Raw genomic sequence first — 19,849 nt, forward strand, 5'->3', positions numbered from 1 at the left:
AGTTCCTCTTCACTTTCTGCCATAGGGGTGGTGTCATCTGCATATCTGAGGTTATTGATATTTCTGCCGGCAATCTTGATTCCAGCTTGTGCTTCTTCCAGCCCAGCGTTTCTCATGATGTACTCTGCACAGAAGTTAAATAAGCAGGGTGACAATATACAGCCTTGACTTACTCCTTTTCCTATTTGGAACCAGTCTGCAATACCAAATCTGTTTTATTTACAATTTTGAAAGTACTATGCAGAAAAATATCATCAAGCCAATCTTTAATGTCTTCCTCTAATATGCTGACTCTACAGACTTTACGTTAGAAGGAGCAGTCTGAATGTGACAACATTCAGATGTGAACATTTCAGAAATAAAGACCAAGTGTGCAATTGAATGTGAACATTTCACAAATCTTGAGGGTTTCTGAATCATTTCAGAGATCTTGAGCGTGAATGTGAGACTATGTGAGTTGCAAAAGTTCTGCCATTTAGCCTCCCTTGATTTGCCATGAGTGTTGATACACAAAAGCCATGTTTATTTTTACATTTTCAGCAGGTGTGACATTTTGGCAAGTGTAATGGCTTGGAGTACAGCATGGCTTCACCTTGATCAGTGTGTCCTGATGGAATATTTTCTGAAATGGTGTGTGCAGACCTTGCATCATTATTTTTCCAAGCATGTATCAACAGAGTCTTGGTCCTAGAAAAGTGCAAATAGAATGCCATGCAGCAGACAGTATGTTTACATTTTCTTTTTACTCCCTTGAAAGATTTATAGTTTCTGGAGGAATTACTTTGCTCCTGCTTGTTACATTTGACCTGATCATCCTAACTCAGAGCATTTGGAAAACTCTCCACTTGCTGTGTGCATGAAGTTTCTGGTGCATTCTCCCAGGGATCTGTGTTTCTTCCTCTTCATCCTGTGGGTGGACAGTTGCTGCCTTCTGATGTCGTGTTGAAATATGATTGCTCTGAATGGCACTGGCACCTTGGCATTAATCCTGCTTATTCACACCTGGATCCCCATCTGCTTTATAAGAGGGGAAAAAGTGTGTTATCCATCTTTAGAGAATGTATGCCTAACCCAAATTTCACATTAATCCACTGTTTTAATGTCTCTGACATGCTCATTTCCATTAAAAAAATGAATATTTTCAATTAGTCCCATATAGGAACAAATCTATCATTTCCACAACATGCAAACTAGTGTCTCTCAGTTGACCTCCATCAGATCAAAGTTATTCATTGGCAAACATCAAAGTCAATTAGAAAAGTAATGTATTTTAGTTAAAAGTAATATCCTAAATTTGATTATCATGGCATCTGTCAAGCCTTTATTCAAGTATAACTTTGATTCTGTCAGTGTGGTCATACCTCTTGCTATATTGTACTTATTTTAATCAGATCAATTGACAAGCAAAAAAAAAGAAAAAGCCAGCCCTCCTCCTCCCTCTGGGAAAAATAAGAATTAGCTCTCTGTTTCCATCTTCCATGGCAGCTGAGTTCTTAAGTAGTATAAGTCCAAATCTCAGCTTCCAGCATATCTCTGAAAATACGTTTTAATAACAACATGATTATTCCAGTCACATGTTTCAACTCCTTGGAATGAGCAGTCATTGTATTAGATATATTCATACTCATGCATCACACATACACATTTGGATGGCCTGTACAGCTGGAAATCCTTCTGTGTAATGTGACTATGATTGAGAAAGCAGGCACATGTTCCTACCTCCCCTTCATGCTAAAAAGAAACGAGTCAAATGTAGAGTGAATTATATCGCTTAAATCATATTTGGACTAGAAACAGACAAGAAATTTGGTTCAAAGAAAAGGAGAAGAAGATGCTATGGACTTTTGTAGCAGCTCTCTAGATTAGTAAGAGAAGGCAGCTCTTCGTGTTTGAGATATATAATGTTTGCTTAGTGTACAGATCTTTTTCTAAACTTCTTTCCTTCAGTGTTTTTAACCTTCAATACGTTCTTCTTATTTCCATTGTTCTAATCTACATGTACTTTAAGCCATCATATATTTTCTCACACAGATAGAACTTTTATTTGGTAGTTTCTTTGAAATGATGAGTTATGTGGGGCTGCCCCCATGGCTCAGTGGTAAAGGATCCTCCTGCAATGCAGGAGCCACAGGAGACGTAGGTTTGATTCCTGGGACAAGAAAATACCCTGGAGGAGGGCATGGCAACCCACGCCAGGATACCTGCCTGGAGAGTCCCATGGACAAAGAAGCCTGGCAGGCTACAGTCCATAGAGTCGTACAGAGTTCAACAGAACTGAAGCAACTCAGCATGTAGGCACGCATGATGAGCTACGTGCTTGCTGCGAATCAAGATAAACAGTGTGCTGATTGCATTTAAAAAGCTGTGAGTGAGAGATGGGGGAGAAACGGGTTATTATGGGATTATATGAAATGTGTGTGAAACTTTTGAGAACAGCAAAGCATTATAGAATTTAAAGAATCATTCCATTTAAAAAGTAAAAAAAAAAAAAAAAAAAGTAAAATTTAGGAAAAAAGCAGTGAGGGAGACCTAGGTAGCCTGGGAACAAGATTTTCCATTTGGATCATGTGAGAGACTTCCTGTGAAATTAAGGGCATCAGGAAAACCTGTCTTTGAAATAGAATCATCCTTGAAGAATAATTTCTGAGGTCTTAGCACTTTAGTAGATGCACTTTAAAATCTGTAAGAGATCACCACTACCTTTGAAGTAATTCTGTTACAGTCACTGTTTGTTATCCCCCAAACCACAGCTGTTGGCATTTTGATTGCCATAGAAATGAATAGCACCCCACATTGTGGCAATCACACCCATCATAAAAGTTAAATGAACAGTCTTGTAATGCCCGCTGTGATGGGACAGATGTAAGAGAGAAGGATTGAGCACACAGGATAAAATATCTCACTGGCAAATTGAAACTACTCCCTCAATACAGCGTGGTGTCTTGCTTGTCACCTATATCTGTTTTATTTTATTCAAAGCTGTTTCTAAAACACAAATACTGTGTTGAAACTGAGAATCAGAATAAATCATTTCTATTATCTGTCAGAATTTGCCTTGCCATTGCTAGACTCCCTGTGTTGTTTTCCCTTGCTGGTTGTACACTTTGGTAAATCTTTTTTCAGAGATGCTTTATTCAAAATATATCTGTAACCAAAATATAACTTTCAAAGAACTATTATGTCTGAGTTGGGAGCATTGCACTGGTTGTAGGGTTTTTGGTTCCTAAAATTTTGTGAAAGATAGTTTAATTGTATTAATATTTCATTTTTAATAACAGTTTTCTTTCCACTTTGGTTTAATCTCAGAAGGTTTAACATCGTGACTGTCTGTACTGACATCTGAATCTCCAGTCTAATTGAACTGTATAACCCAGCTGTATACAGGCTTCTCTCCAGTGCTGTCTCTGCTCTCTGCAGTTTGCTTTAAAAAGTAACAAACTGCTTTTGATATGACACATTCATTTCAAAGGTTTATATATCATTCTCATTTTGGAAGCATAAAGAACTTGAAGCAACCTGATCAACTATCTTGTCTAAGAGCCTCACACCCATGAGGAGGGAATCTCCTTTCACCCCATAGCTCTGTCTTCATATCTCTGTTAGAAGTGTCTGATTCTCCGTTGGCATAGAAGAATATGTAGTCAAGCCCTGGATTGCAACTCCTTGAGAGCAGTGAAGCCTTCTTCTGTTCAGTCCCTTATAGTTCTCAAAATGATGCATGGATATCAGTTTCGTCTACCTCATAAATTTCAGGAGCATAAATGATATGTAATAGAATGTACACCTCCTAATAGTTTGCAACAAATGCCAAGTGTGCAATTAAAGTTATCTCAGGCCACATGCAGACTGAAACTATATATTGTTCTTTTTCATCACTTTGAGTATCTGGCAGCAACCTTGACATATAGTAAGTGTTTAATAAATGTTTGTTAAACTACTCTGAGATTAGACTAGAATTTACCTCTCCTAGGTCACCTCTTTTTGCTAAACCATACAAATTTTCTTCCTTCAGAAAGCATTCTTCGAGAGCTTCTTTCACATGCCAGAGCTTGGCAGTAGCACTATAAAAACAGTTAAAGTAAATTCACTCTCTTACCCTCCAGCATAGAAGGTAGACACAATAAGTAGATGTCCTTCATTGTGGTAAGTGTTGCAATTAATGTATGTAGACAGTACTATGGAAACAGAGGAGTAATATATGAATATGGTCATTTTTTAAATGATCAGAAGTTTGTCAGAAATAGAGTGGAAGAAGAGCTTTGTCAGAAGAGGAGTTTGATGAGAAATGGATGGTCCAAATAGCACCTGGCAGAAAGACTTGCAAAATTTAAAAAAGATTTGCAAACTCTCGATTTGCAAAATTTAAAAACTAGACAGTACCAACTGTTATTAAGGATATGAAATAAAGGCTCTTGATGCTAAAGCATTTTGCTACAACCACACAGAAGAGTAATTTGGTGACATCTGGCAAAGTTGAAGATCCCCCATGTCCAGCAATTCCACTCTTAGAAACTCTCCCATAAGTTCATGTAGAGATAGTCACAAGAATATTGATGGCAGCCTCTTTTTTTAAGATGAGAGGTTTTTTTTTTAATTGGAGTATAGCTGATTTACAGTGTTATATAAACCCTTGCTCTACAGCAAAGTGATTCAGTTATTCATATATATACACATTCTTTTTATATTCTTTTTTATTATGGTTTATCACAGGATATCAAATATAATTCCCTGTGCTGTGTGGTAGGACCCTGTTGTTTATCCATTCTGTATGTAATAGTTTGCATCCGCTAACCCAAATCCCCCAATCCATTGCTTCCTTACCCCTCGCCCTTCTTGGCAACCATAAGTCTGTTTTTTTTTTATGTCTGTGGGTCTGTTTCTGTTTCATAGGCAGGTTCATTTGTGTCTTATATTAAATTCCACATACAAGTGATCATATAATATTTGTCTCTCTCTTTCTTGCTTCACTTAGTATGATAATCCTAGTTGCAGCCATGTTGCTGCAAATGGCATTACTTCGTTCTTCTCTTACGGCTGAGAAGTGTTCCATTGTATGTATGTAGCACATCTTCTTTATTCATTCATCTGTTGGGCATTTAGTTTGTTTCCATGTCTTGACTATTGTGAATACTGCTGCTGTGAACATAGGGATGCATGTAGCTTTTTGAATTATAGTGGCAGCATCCTTTAAAAGAGTCTATATGCCCATCCTTCAGAAAATGGGTAGTCATTCAACAGAATTTATGTGAAAGAGCTAAACCTCACACATATCAACAAAGATAAACAAAATGAAAAGCAGAAATTTCAAGTTCCAAGTGAGTGCTTGGCAGGTTGGCTAAGCATGGTTGGCATCATTATCCATGATGGATAATGACAAATGTATAAAGTTAAAACTTATATACAAGGTCATACATTTGCTATGGACACACAAAAAATAAAACTGTGAAACATACATTGGAACAATACATACCAACTTCAGGATAGTGGTTTTATTCAGAGGAAGGGGAGAGTTCAGTGAAAGATATTTGGGGGCTTCAGTTGTCTTTATAAAGTTTTATTTGCTAGGCAAGTAACAGTTTTTATAGTATTCTCTGAAATTTTGTATGCTCTAAAATATTCATAATAAAGAAAAAACTCTGCATATGGCTTTACCTTTGTGTTCATTCATTTAATCTTTTACCCATTGGTCTTTTCAGCTACCCATTAATTTATTCTTCTTTTCTGTCAAAATAATTGTATTTAAACAATCTGAAAAAGTGATCATCGCTTAAATCAAGTTGGTAAAAAGGAAAATGGTATGATTAAAAGAGAGTGTAAGGGAGATTTGAGGATGAAGTTGCCAAAAGACAATTAGATGAATGTATATATGTGTGTATGTGGAAGAATGCAGTGAATGAAGGGTATTTAGGTTTCTAGCTTGGCATTAGACCATTAAGCATGCCGATGGGACCAAGAAGGATTGAGTTGGAACTGAGGGGAATAAGACGTCTACTTTTGTCTCAGTCCATGTTATACTTTTTCTTCCACAAGCCTAATGATCTTAAAAACTTTAATTCCGTAGTTATTTATTAAATATTTGCCATGTACAAGGCACAGTAAATATAAAGAGATCCTTTGATGTATACAAAAATACTTTTTTCATGACTATGTTTCTTAAAAGTTTATACCATTAATTTTTAAGCATCATGATACAGTTACTGCTTCAGTAAATTAAATTGGGTAAGGAATTTCAGCTGAATCCAGTTCAACAGCAGTAGGCAACCTTCATTAAGTTATCACGTATAACTACTGGAAAAAAGAGTAATAAGCCATTAAAAACTTCAGACTGTGTAAACTCATTTAAGTTTGCAAATTCAGAAAGGAGGTTAAAGGTGGTTATCTTGAAAACATTCCCAAAATGTGTAATGTATTAACTGAGTGATAGCTAGGTAAGGCTAACTTGAGACAGTCTTTCTTAAAATTTATTTCAGTAAACATACAACTATATGGATAATTTTGGCAACACTTGTAGTGAAAATAGATATATAAAACTAGACTGTTATCTCTGGCTTCATCTTTTTCATAGCTTCTCTTGCCTATTGATTTATTTTCATAAAAAGGAAGTGGTCTCAGGGACTAATGGCGTGCAGAGAGACCAGTTACTGTGTGGCTTTTCAACTCTAGAACATTTCAACCAAGTCCTTCTTTTTCTTTTTTCTAGGAAAAGAGTGTCCTCTGTTTAAAATTCTATATTTCAATTCTGTTCCCAGTAGAAAGATGAATTTCCAGTCCTAAATCCCCTTGTGATCTCACTATCCCTTCTCCATAGATAACTTTCCAAGAGTATGTAATAGGCAAGGCAAGGAAGATGACTTTGTTTTCCAACCCTGTGTGATCAGGATACCCTGTGAGTACAGCTGGGTTCCTTGGGAGCCTCTAGGGCATTAGATTAGAATCAGACTTTCATAACTGCATTTGCTCTACCCCACCCCAGTATACATCTATTATTTTAATTTTGCTTATTTTCTCCAGTGCTCAAGAAGTAAGCCAAAGACCACAGTAAAGTAACAATAAAAGCATAATTCCCTAGAGACTTGGAAAAGACGTCATTTGTTGCCTCAGTATGGCTCCTAGTCAACCCCTTTGATGTAAAGCATCTGTCCTTTTCAAGGAAACAAGAAAGATCTGGTTCTCCTTTCTAGTCTGTGAAGTAGGAGCTGGTGTCATTTGCTGTGATGAGTACAAGCCCAATGTTCCTGAGTTGCAAGCTGCCTGACTGCCTTGGTTAACATCCTGAACATTTCATCGGCTGTCTTTAATAAAGGAGGATGTGTGTGAGGGAAGACATCAGCAGTTGTGGTTGGGTTTCTGTTCCCCAGCCCGTGAGTCACAGCTGGCGGAGAGCAGTGACAGCACTGTGTAATCAGACGGCCAGTCACCTGGACTTCTTGCCTTTCATTTATACAGTGAGGTAGTCTTTAAAAGTGGTTAGAAACTAACTTGCTCTTCTTTGGCTATGAAAATTCTTCTCATTCCCTCTCCTGTCTAACAATATTTAGTCGTTTATGGCTTCTGTTAATAAAGTCTCTTTGGAACATTTAATCCCTAAAATAATTACAGGGCCAAGAGAAGAATCCTACTTTATGAAAGGATAGAAATATGATCTGACATACTTTGTTCTATAGGAACTTCATCCTTTTATAGGAAACTTCATCTCAGAAGACCTAAAAGGACATAATCTAGAATCTGGAAATGATCTCTAGAACCATACTTCTCCAATTTTAATAAGCATACAAAGCATCAGGGAGATCTTGTTGAAATTTAGATTCTGACTCAGTATGTGCCACCTGAAACCCTGAGTTTCTGTCAAGCTCCCAGGTAATGCCGGTGCTTTTTGTCGCAAGGCTAGAAGGCCTGAAAGCATTCAGTCCAGTGGACATCCACTTAGCTGCCCTAGTCAGCGCTGTGGAAGGGACATATAACAGGCCTGAAAGGTAAAGCTCTTGTCTTTGAAGAGAGAAAACAACTGTGTAAGAAGAAAGTCATCTATATATACTTTTATTCATACATTTTTAACAAAAACATGAACCTGTTTATCAAAATGATGGTTGACTGTTAAAGCAGTTACCTAAAGCAGTGATGCTCATGTCACAAGTGAGCACACCAGTATGTAAATTTCATCAGTTTCTATTTACTCAAGTAAGAAGCTGTGGTGATGCTTTAAGCATTATATGTGTCCATAGAATTTTAAAATTTTTTGAGAACTTTTAAAAACTCTATTAAAGTAGACATATTTAAACCAAAATGTCTCATCTGAACGTAGAAATATATAACTGCCTAACAATATTCAATGATATTCTTAAGTATGCACATTTTTAGTTTATTTGGATTTTTATTCTTTAGAGAACACAATGAGTATAAATGAGCTTTCAAGAGATTGATTATCCCACATTAACTTCATAATGTCAATTTTTTATTACTTTTGCTTAATGAGTATTAGCATGGATAATGCAAAATTATAATCATTTCAAAACATCATTATAAATTAACATTCCAAACTTATTTTGATAACAGATTTAACTTCCTAGTTGTGTTTTCTTAGAAAATATTGATTTTTTTTATCACATGATAGCAGAAAGGTTACTTTGAAGTAGTCTGAGAAGGACCCAAGGCCACAATTTAGTAACAATAATAGAGTCTGTTTATGTGACCTAGTATGTACTTCACCAGCTGTGTTCCCAGCTGGCTTTTCCAGGTTTAACCTAAGAAAGTCTTCAAACCTAGTATAGGCAGAGCCAGTTCACAAATCTTCAGTGTTTGGACTCAGTGGTCATTCAGGCACATTGACAGATTCTGTTTTGTATGTTTGAGATGATGAGTAGACAGAAAAGAGAAACTGACACTTTTACACGATCATATAATATCAACAGGCCTATGAAGCAGGTTCTGTTACCCCATTTCCAGAAGAAACTGAAATCTCCATGCTCACTCAGCTTCAGGGGCGGAATTGGCATTGGAACCTAGGCAATGTGACTCTGTAACCTCTGAGTGTTTTTAATAATCCCCTTGAGTTGCAATTATAGTTAGGTACAGACTCTGATAATAAAGTGGTTCAAGAAATAACCACCGCTCCACAGAGACATCTGGTTTCTCACAGCCCCATCACTGCGCCTTTTCTATTTCTGGTTAGTTAGGAATTGCCTCCAACCATGGTTCTCCCTCCCCCTTTCCTTTCTTCCCACTCTGGATAGGAGGAGGTCTGAACATTTTATCTACTTTGCATATCCGGTAAGCCAGGCTGTGAACATGCTTCACCATCAATTTAGGAGCTGTTTACTGACAGTTGTGCTAAGCTCTGGGAGTGAACATAATTCAGAACTGTGTTGCAGCATCAAGAAACTCAGTATAATAATGTGTGGTGTGATAAAGTTCTTTGAGGAAGACAGAGTAGGTGGTGGTATTTTAGGTTCCCGATGCGGAGCTATTCACTGCACATGTAATTTAGAGCTATGTTTATTTGGCTTGGTGTTTAAAATTAGAAGTTGACCATCTGTATTTTTCTTGATAAGTGTGGAGTCATCCTAACCAAAAGGTTTTTGAAGGTCAGGAATAGTTTATATTTGCAACATTGTTTTTGGAAAGGAAAAAGGATACAGAAAAGTTGGAAAATAGTGCCCAGAAGTTGACTTAAGAGAACTTTGGTATACATCCAGAGATATGTGAGACAGCCATTGAAGTAAAAATTATAAAATATGTGTAACAGCATAAAAATCATAAACATGCATGTGTTAGACCTCAAGCAAAATGAGACAAGAAAAGGTGGACTTGACATTTGTAGAGTGTTTATTATGTGCATGTACTATGCTACATTTATTTTTTCACTTTATCTTTCTAACAATATGCAAAAAACTGATGTTATTTCAGTATTTCATAAATGGAAGAATTGGGGCACAGATATATTAGGGGACCTCACCAAGGTCACAGCGGGTGGTTAAGCAAGAATTCAAATTCAGATCTCTTCAAATCCAAGTCTGATCATCTTTTCCCAGTTGATTTACTCTGAGCTATTCGACCATACCTCACCCCCCCAGCATAGTTTTTGATTTAGAAGTAATTGTATTTACAGTAAAGAGTAGAGTCATATGAATTCAGCTGAAAAAAATGCTTGCATTGTGAAAACACTAAATTGTAAAAATAATTGTGATTATTTTAGGCTACATCATAGAGTTGCCAGGACAATTAATAGTTGACACCAGCTGTAAAATGAAAACATAATCTTAGCATAAACAATTTTAGTTTTATCTGATGTTTGAAGTATTCATTTATGTAACTGCCAAGATACTAACTGTACTTTGTTAACCAGAAAGTTCTAGGAACAAGACAAGAACAGAAGAGCACTTACTCATAGAAAGCAAGCAAAGTATTCCCCGCCCCCCCTTTGGGAGGGTCTTGTTATTTATTGTTAACTAATGTTTGAGAATTTGGGTATGGGAACCATTATATTAAACTAGTACTACTACTGTACATGCTAAGTCACTTCAGCCGTGTCCAGTTCTTTGTGACCCTATGGACTGTAGCCCGCCAGACTCCTCTGTCCATGGGGATTCTCCAGGCAAGAGTACTGGAGTGGGCTGCCATGTCCTCCTCCAGGGGATCTTCCCAACCCAGGGATCGAACCCACGTCTCTTAGGTCTCCTGCATTGGCGGGTGAGTTCTTTACCACTAGTACCACCTGGGAAGTCATGCTACATACTCTGTTGCTATGTTTATTGTAAACATTGACCATCGTAAGTTTAAAAGGTAAAAACTTTATCTCATTAAACTACTTGAGTTAAATGTAGAAAGGATTTTAGTGGTTGCATTTGAATTTTTTTCAAGGTTTTCACCTTAAAAACCTCAGTAAAGGCACTGTTTGTCACCTTTTCCCACTTAGTTCCTTTTTTTTTTTTTTCCCCCTTGGCATTGAGTTGAAAAGAAGTTCAATTCTTTCCATCTAAAATTGTATCCCTTTTAACTTTTTTTCTCATGAAAGGACAGTCTGAGTAGGTTACTAGGTCTTCATATGTAACCTATACTTTCTCATTAAAGGAACAACTATTTCCCTTACTGCCTGCTCTTTTTAAAGCACAAAGTACACAGCGGCTGTTTGAAAGCTTTTTTTTTTCTTCCTGGTATCCTTATCTATTGGTATACATTGCTAAATTGCTTCCATAAAATGCCTCCAGACATAAGGGAATCATTTGCATAAGTGGATGAAGATTTTTGTCTTCCATGAAGGAAAGCTTACCACGGTCTGTTAATCGTTTTCCTTCCTCTCTCTGGTTCCAGTATCCGGCTGCTCTGATGAACTTGGGAGCCATCCTGCATCTCAATGGCCGGCTCCAGAAGGCTGAGGCCAACTACCTGCGGGCACTACAGCTCAAGCCGGATGACATCATCACACAGTCCAATCTCCGAAAGCTCTGGAACATCATGGAAAAGCAAGGCCTAAAGACTTCCAAGACCTGACACGGGAAGGCCGGACCGCACCCTCCTCCATACGTGAAACCCGGACTCATGAAGGAGCAGAGCTTCCCAGCAGTGCTATGACAAGAGCTAGTTCGGACTTGGAGACCAGGGGCAGAGGTCCCTGAGGCCACCACCACTTCTGGGAGTATCCACTTTGCTATGGACACAGCCATCGACACCAAAAATGGGGGGAATGTTGGAAACTTCCTGAAGGATATAATCATTACCCATAAAACTGTAAACCCAAGCACTTAACAGGATCTTTTGGCATTCTAAAAGGGGGAAGAGGTGTAAGTTTCAAATGTGGTTCATTTATGAAAGCTAATTTAGAAATTATACTGTTCCTTAAACACTGTGAGAGAAAGTCAAGGGTGTCTTTTCAGCCGTGGTAAACCATTAAGGTCAAGTTCATGGGCGGTGATTCAAGTGTGGTGTGAATTCTGGTGAGCTGGCCATTTGTCTTAACGTTGCTGCCTTCCCTCTTTGGGACAGCCTACTTATCAGTTTCCAAAACCTAGAAAACTTTTCTAATACTGTGTCAGGACCTGTCAGAGTCAATATTTGTTTCCTGACTGGTGCACATAACGTTTTATGATTCAGACGTCACCATCGTGTGGACATCCTTTGCTTTTCGTGTTGTGTAATGGATGTGCAGGAGAAAGCAAAGCATGTTTCTCACTGACGTCCTCGGAGGGGAGGGGAGAGGCCCATGTGTGCCAGGCAGGCATTTTTCACTTTGACGTCACCAACTTTTCCCAAAACTGCCTAGGAGAATTCATTGTTTTAATTCTTAGGCTTTTGAAATTGCCTTGTAAAATGGCTATTCCTAGTTAATGCCTATGCTTATATAAGGAAGTAAATCAAGAGGAACTTTAAAAAGTGTTCTAGTTCCAATACCTAACCAGCAGCTAGTCCAAAAGGCAGGAGGCTTTGTGCCTTCCAGATGTTGCTGGGTTAAAAATCAAGTCTGTGTGACAGTGTTACCGACAATTTTATATTTTGGAAACAATTGGTATGAAATGTTAATCACTTTCTAATAGGTACCCAAACAGCAGTGCTGATAAGTTTTTGAGAAATTATTTTTAATCATACTTGTTCTTCCCAAAAGACATAAAAAAATATCTTATTTTAAGCTGCAGTAGACTATAGCGTTAGTCCACGTGTTTCTAGGTTTCCTGCCAAGTGCTTTTCACTGTTGAAAACTATTTTTCACTAGCAAATTTGGCATTTTATTTCATTGCCTATTAGTAACCACTTCAGTGATCATTTCACAAGTAAAAGACTATAAATGAAGTAGAAACATTTATTGAACATTTTCTGACTTGCAGTCAAACTTTGCTACTAAAAATTAACTTTGTAAAAACAGCAATCCACTCTCTACTTCTTCCTAGAGGAGGTAGCTATACAGTACTCTACATATTTATTTATTTATTATTCTGCCATAGCAAAATAACAAAACTTGATTCATTAAACCAGTTCTTTGCAACTTAAAGTTAGCTTTTTTTTTTGTCCTTTCATACTCCACGTGTATATGGTCAGCGTCCCCATTGAAGGGAAGCTACATGTGCAAATAGATCTTAATATGTTTCTTCATATTTTATATGTTTTGCTGCATATCTGAATATGGTGGGGTAAAGAATTTAAAGTCGTGCTTCTATGGCATTAGTGTGTTGGTGAGAAAGATAATGTAGTGGGAGAGATTTGTTAATGGCATAAAAAGAAGGCCCTCCAAATATGTAACATTTTATTGGTAAGCATTTCATTGAAGGGCCAAAAGTTAAATTATAACTAAATCACTGTGTTTTCAGAATGATATTTAATGTTTAACAACAACAAACCCATGGTCAAACCAAAAGCATGGGTTGAGGTATATTTTTCATCTTCTAGTGCATTGGTAATTGCAAAGAAAAAAGAAAAAGAGGAATTTAATATAAGGATATAGAGGTGAATTCAGTGTCTAACATTTTTATTTATTTAAATAGTTATTGACGTATGATGGCTTCCTTGTCTTAACATTTTGTGTCTTTAAATTGTTATTCTTCCTTTCACACACTTGGTTCTTGATAGTTTCACTGATTGCACAGTAGAGGCACTTCATGTTGACCCAGTTCCCAAGTAGCATAATAATTGGACCTGTGTCATAAAATGCATGGATCATTAATAACTAAATGTCCCTGACACCTTTCACCACAGGGCTGGACTTAGTAACTGACCAACTTCGGGGGGAGGGTTTGGGGAGGTCTACAGAACATGGTCAAAAAAATGTCTCCGCTCAGGGATTTATGGTGGATTATTGCAGACAGTGCTAAAACTATAGAGCACAAGACAAGTTTACTAAATTAAAATTTTATTTTTTTGAGAAACTGTTATTTGTATAAATTATCAAGTTTTGTAGGCTTTCCTTTTGTAGAAATAATTGTTTTATGTGCCAGAGAATTTTGATTTTGTTTTCAACAATAAAGCATTGATAACAAATATGTTTATAAGCCTTTTTAAAAATCTTCTACAGGTGTAACACTTACATTCTCTTGGATTTTAACAGACCTAGGAGAAATGTGGGAATCTCTGGAAACTTTTCACAAACACCATTTTAGGTATTAATTTTGTAGATTCCTTTAGGTTTGTTTGTTTTTTAATAACCTCAAGCAAGTTGTGTCACTAATTTGGAACTTTCTCATTTGTTCCAAAATTTTCTTGCTAAACAGAAGCTCTTCTCTGCACTCTTCGGAAGCCGACAATGAACCAACGCAATAACATCAGAGCAGTTGCAAGAAGTTGGAGAAATGTTTTAGAAAACTTGGGAGAAAACTTCACAGAAATTTCAAATGGATAAGAAACTTCAAATTACAGCAGTACTCCAAAGAGAAATATATCTCAAATTTCTATGGAATAACAATAACAAAAGGTCAATGTGTGGCGAAGTGGCAGAGGGAATGAAAGCCAATTTAGAGTCCTCTCTGATTGCATCCTGTAGGAAGACCATCCAAAATCACATTAACTAGAAGGTTAAAGCCCTGGTACATGCACACATTACTCTACTGCTAAACTAAATATAGCAGAGTTAGTCTAATTGCACTGTCATTTCATCTTCTTCTCCCCTTGCAGCATGTGGCAATTCCAATGCTGAAGCCAAGTTTTCTAGCAATATCCCTTCATTAAACTAAGTTGAGTCTTAAATAGTCAGGAGCAAATTCTATGGTATTGAAAATAATATTTAAATTAAGTGAAAAATACATAGAAATGAAATGATTATAATTCTTTTAAAATATATATCTTTTATTTATTTGGCTGTGCCAGGCCCTAATCATGGCATGTAGGTACTTAAAGCTTCATTGCAGCATGCTGGATCTTCAGTTGCAGCATGTGAACCCTCTAGTTGTGGCATGTGGACTCTCTAGTTGTGATATGTGGACTCTGTAGTTGTGACATGTGGACTCTCTAGTTGTGGCATGTGGACTCTCTAGTTGTGGCATGTGGACTCTCTAGTTGTGACATGTGGACTCTGTAGTTGTGACATGTGGACTCTCTAGTTGTGACATGTGGACTCTCTAGTTGTGACATGTGGACTCTCTAGTTGTGACATGTGGACTCTCTGGTTGTGGCATGTGGACTCTCTAGTTGTGACATGTGGACTCTCTAGTTGTGATATGTGGACTCTGTAGTTGTGACATGTGGACCTCTAGTTGTGACATGTGGACTCTCTAGTTGTGACATGTGGACTCTCTAGTTGTGACATGTGGACTCTCTAGTTGTGACATGTGGACTCTCTAGTTGTATCATGTGGACTCTAGTTGTGACATGTGGACTCTAGTTGTGGCATGTAGACTCTCTAATTGTGGCATGCAACTCTTAGTTGCAGTGTGTGGGCTCTAGTTCCCTGACCAGGGATTGAATCTCGCCCCCCTGCTTTGGAAGCACAGAGACTTGGCCACTGTGCTTGGCCAAAGGACTTCTAAGGAAGTGCTTTACAATTCTTAAATTATCTATGGGAACCCAGTTTTTCCCATGTAAGAGAATAACCAAGCTTTAGATGCCTTTTCTTTCTTAGTACTGGAAACATGTACTCTGGGAAAACTGTGATCACTAGGATGAAAATATCAAATAAAAAGTCACTTGATCCCCAAATCTCAACTTTATAAAAAGTTATTTTCAAAAATATCATGTTGATGATGAGCAAATGATAAATGTAATTTTTATTTACGGTCTATTTTATGTTCTTCTTCTTGACACAATGTGCCAGCCTAGAAAAACAATGTCAGAAAAGAAAGACATGGCCTTCACTGGTTTCAGAGTGTACTCAAGTCACGTTATAACTCCTTTTATCTTAAAATAGAACCAATTGTGCAATGTTTTCATATCCTAAGACCTCTTAATATCTGACATTTCTATAGCTGTTGTATAACTGCCACTAATTTTGGAAACTTGGTTAAATCACTTAACTTGTGGGCCTTACACTCTTGGTCCATGGAAAAATTGTCTTCCATAAAACCGGTCCCCCATACCAAAAGGGATGGGGACCATTGTTATAAACAATAGAAATCTATTTCTCACAGTGCTAAAGCTGAAAGTCTATTATTAGAGTGCCAGCATGGTAGGTGAGAGCCCTCTTGAAGGTTGTGGACTTCTCATGTCTCCTCCCATGGTGGAAGGGGTGAGAGAGATCCCTGAGTCTCTTTTATAAAGGTATTAGTTCCATTCCTGGGGGATCTATCCTCATGACCTAGTCACGTCCTAATACCATCACCTGTGGGCATTAGGTTTTCACCATGTGAATTTTGGTGGGATGTAAACATTCATAGTAACCTCCTTTAATCTTGATGATCATCTGTTGTAGGAGAAGTAGAGAATGTGATTTGTGGAATATGGAATAGCTAAAGAAGTACCAGAGCAGGTGGAGGAAACACCTCCAGACTCGGGTTCACTGCCGGACTTCTCTCATGACACAGGACATGTGAGCACAGGGCAGGGACAGGCTTGCTGCCTGCTAGCTTTGGGACATGGACTGGTTATTTCATACCTCTGAGCCCTGCTTTCCTTAACTGTAAAGCTGGAACGTAACCTCATACATCCATAGGGGGTTTATGCATAACATAAAATCCTTTACAGCTAAGTTTTATCCTATAGTCGAGGAATAAGGCAATGTATAATCAAGTTATATAACAGTTTTAACAAGATAATTGAAGTTTCATCTGTCAAATTTTCACCTTTGTCTGCTGTATTTTGTGTTCTACTCAGCAACAGCTCAAGATTTCCTTATAGCACACTCCTGACTGTGCTATACCCATGTCTCTCAGCAAAATAGGGCTGTGCTTTCCTCCATAATCAGAAGTAGAGAATCAGGGTCTTCTGAACACGACAGTTTTTACCAAAAAAAAAAAAAAAGAATTAAGTAGGGAATTTGGCCTGGCTTAGGATCTTAAGACTTTGCTATAGTTCACCAATGAAACAAGACCAAAACTATGTCATCTTTTCTGAACACAGTATATCTGATATCAACAATGCTTTTGGCAACTACAAATTAATCATTATTATTGGTTATACATTAACCACCATGTGTCTCTATTTGAACATCAATCTACCTTTTTGAGAAAGCCAAAGCCTTTCTGTTTTTGGAAAGAGAAAGGATGGGCATGTGGAGAATGAACAGTTAATTGCCATTAGTAATAATTAAGTTTCTGCTGCAGAGGGAAGAGAATTTAAGTGGAAGAGTTTGAGACTGTCCTTTTTGGTGGCTTAATAAGCTGCCAAGATTGAGCCACTGGATTGTAGGGGAGAAAAAGTTGAACAAAGAAGAGCCTGGATAGCACAACCAGTGAAGAGGCTGGAAAAATGTTCAACCCATTGGAAGTTTCTGCTGGAACTGTCCATCAATTCTGATCTAAAATATATTTAATTTCTCTCCTATCTCCTTTGGATTTGACAGGTATATCCCTCATTCAAGACAAAGCTATCAGCTGTTCTCTAGTCGGATGGAGAAAATAGAGTTCTATATTTCAGTAATAGCTCAAAACTCCTAGAAAAACTTTTTTCAAACAATTTTCTATCATGTATCTTTTTTTCTATCCCAGAAGACTCAAAATGAAATAACTCCTCTGAGAACATTCTCTTGGCATCATCTTTGAGCAGCTAGAGACTATAATGAAAGCTTTTAAGACATTGAGAGAGAAGTCAAGCAATTTAATTTCTTTCCAAAAATACTAAAAATGTCATAAAATAATTAAAATGCCTTTTTTTCAGTTGGACACTCCCCTTGTCTTGTGTGTTAGATCATCGGTTACAAAGAATCAGAATGTGTGAGGATTAGAAACAAGTGAATCCCTTTGATTTAATGTAGGCCCTTTTCTGATCTCACTTAACAAGTAAAGACCATATTGACTCTAGCAATAATTAGCTTTTAAATTCTTTAGACAGCAACTTATCAAATTACATTAAGCCAATTAATAATCTCAATAGGCTTTCATTTTTTATCTTTTTGTGTTATTTTAAATATGTAATTATACTTCACATCTATATATTTTATGTTTCCTTTGCAGTAGAATATTATTCTGTAAATGTGCCTTTGCCTGTACTTTCTGATGATGGCTGTTGGGGAACTTTCAATGAAATTATGTTTTAAAGTATCTTTTTAGAAATCTGTCCTATATCACCAAAGATTTAGGTGTTTCTCTGTTGTATGCTACTAAACATCAATGGAATAATTTTTCATTAAATGATATGAAAGAATACATCAGTTTTAGGTTTCATCATAGCCCATCAGATCTATTTTCCTAATTACCCTGTTGATGTTAGTTTTAAAATGTGCCTGTACTGGCAAAGTGTTACTGTTACTGTAAAATGGGTCAAGGAATATTATCTTGTTTTTGTCACTTCAATTTATAGCACTAATTTTTGTTTGGACTTGTATTCATTCAAAAATTTTTCTCTGTGAGTGATGCTGAAGACTAGTTAGCCTGCTGCTACTACTCAATTCAGTTCAGTTCAGTCGCTCAGTCGTGTCTGACTCTTTGTGACCCCATGGACTGCAGCACATCAGGCCTCCCTATCCATCACCAACTCCCAGAGTTTACTCAGACTCATGCCCTTTGAGTCGGTGATACCATCCAACCATCTCATCCTTTGTCATCCCCTTCTCCTCCTACCGTCAATCTTTCCCAACATCAGGGTTTTTTCAGTTCTTTGCATCAGGTGGCCAAATTATTGGAGTTTCAGCTTCAACATCAGTCCTTCCAATGAACATTCAGAACTGATCTCCTTAAGGATGGACTGGTTGGATCTCCTTGCAGTCCACGGGACTCTCAAGAGTGTTCTCCAACACCATAGTTCAAAAACATCAATTCTTCAGTGTTCAGCTATCTTTAAGGTCCAACTCTCACAACCATACATAACTCGTGGAAAAACCATAGCTTTGACTAGATGGACCTTTGTTGACAATGTAATGTCTCTTCTTTTTAATATACTGTCTAGGTTGGTCATAACTTTTCTTCCAAAGAGCAAGCGTCTTTTAATTTCATGGCTATGTCACCATCTGTAGTGATTTTCAGTTCAGTTCAGTAGCTCAGTCGTGTCTGACTCTTTCTGAGCCCATTAATTGCAGCACGCCAGGCCTCCCTGTCCATCATCATTTGCCAGAGTTCACTCAAACTCACGTCCATCTAGTTGGTGATGCCATCCAGCCATCTCATCCTCTGTCATCCCCTTTTCCTCCTGCCCCCAATCCCTCCCAGCATCAGAGTCTTTTCCAATGAGTCAACTCTTCACATGAAGTGGCCAAAGTACTGGAGTTTTCAGCTTTAGCATCATTCCTTCCAAAGAACACCCAGGACTGATCTCCTTTAGAATGGGCTGGTTGGATCTCCTTGCAGTCCAAGGGACTCTCAAGAGTCTTCTCCAACACCACAGTTCAAAAGCATCAATTCTTCAGCGCTCAGCTTTCTTCACAGTCGAACTCTCACGTCCATACATGACCACTGGAAAAACCATAGCCTTGACTAGATGGACCTTTGTTGGCAAAGTAATGTCTCTGCTTTTGAATATGCTATCTAGGTTGGTCATAACTTTTCTTCCAAGAAGTAAGCGTCTTTTAATTTTATGGCTGCAATCACCAGCTGCAGTGATTTTAGAGCCCCAAAAAAGAAAGTCTGCCACTGTTTCCACTGTTTCTCCATCTGTTTGTTATAAAGTGATGGGACCAGATGCCATGACTTCGTTTTCTGAATGTTGAGCTTTAAGCCAACTTTTTCATTCTCCCCTTTCACTCTCATCAAGAGGCTTTTTAGTTCCTCTTCACTTTCTGCCATAAGGGTGGTGTCATCTGCATATCTGAGGTTATGATATTTCTCCCAGCAATCTGATTCCAGCTTGT

At 37.6% G+C, this 19,849-nt stretch overlaps 1 protein-coding gene across 2 annotated transcripts in view; it reads left to right on the forward strand.

Moving 5' to 3' along the window:
- Positions 1-14,659, forward strand: part of TMTC2 (transmembrane and tetratricopeptide repeat containing 2) — a 421,611-nt gene extending 406,952 nt beyond the window's left edge. The window contains exons 12-14 of one of the 2 annotated variants that reach the window (XR_824533.1): positions 11,308-11,777; positions 13,997-14,081; positions 14,193-14,659. Coding sequence is in view for 1 of the 2 variants with exons in the window: in XM_010832028.1 (XP_010830330.1) it covers positions 11,308-11,487 (180 nt within the window). In the remaining variant the exon portion in view is untranslated. Of the gene's footprint in view, positions 1-11,307; positions 13,965-13,996; positions 14,082-14,192 lie in introns of those variants that run through there. The other variant, XM_010832028.1, reaches the window with a different exon arrangement.
- The last annotated feature ends 5,190 nt before the right edge of the window (positions 14,660-19,849 follow it).

The sequence above is a fragment of the Bison bison genome, unplaced genomic scaffold, assembly GCF_000754665.1.
Source record: "Bison bison bison isolate TAMUID 2011002044 unplaced genomic scaffold, Bison_UMD1.0 scf7180017864535, whole genome shotgun sequence".
Lineage (NCBI taxonomy): Eukaryota > Metazoa > Chordata > Mammalia > Artiodactyla > Bovidae > Bison > Bison bison.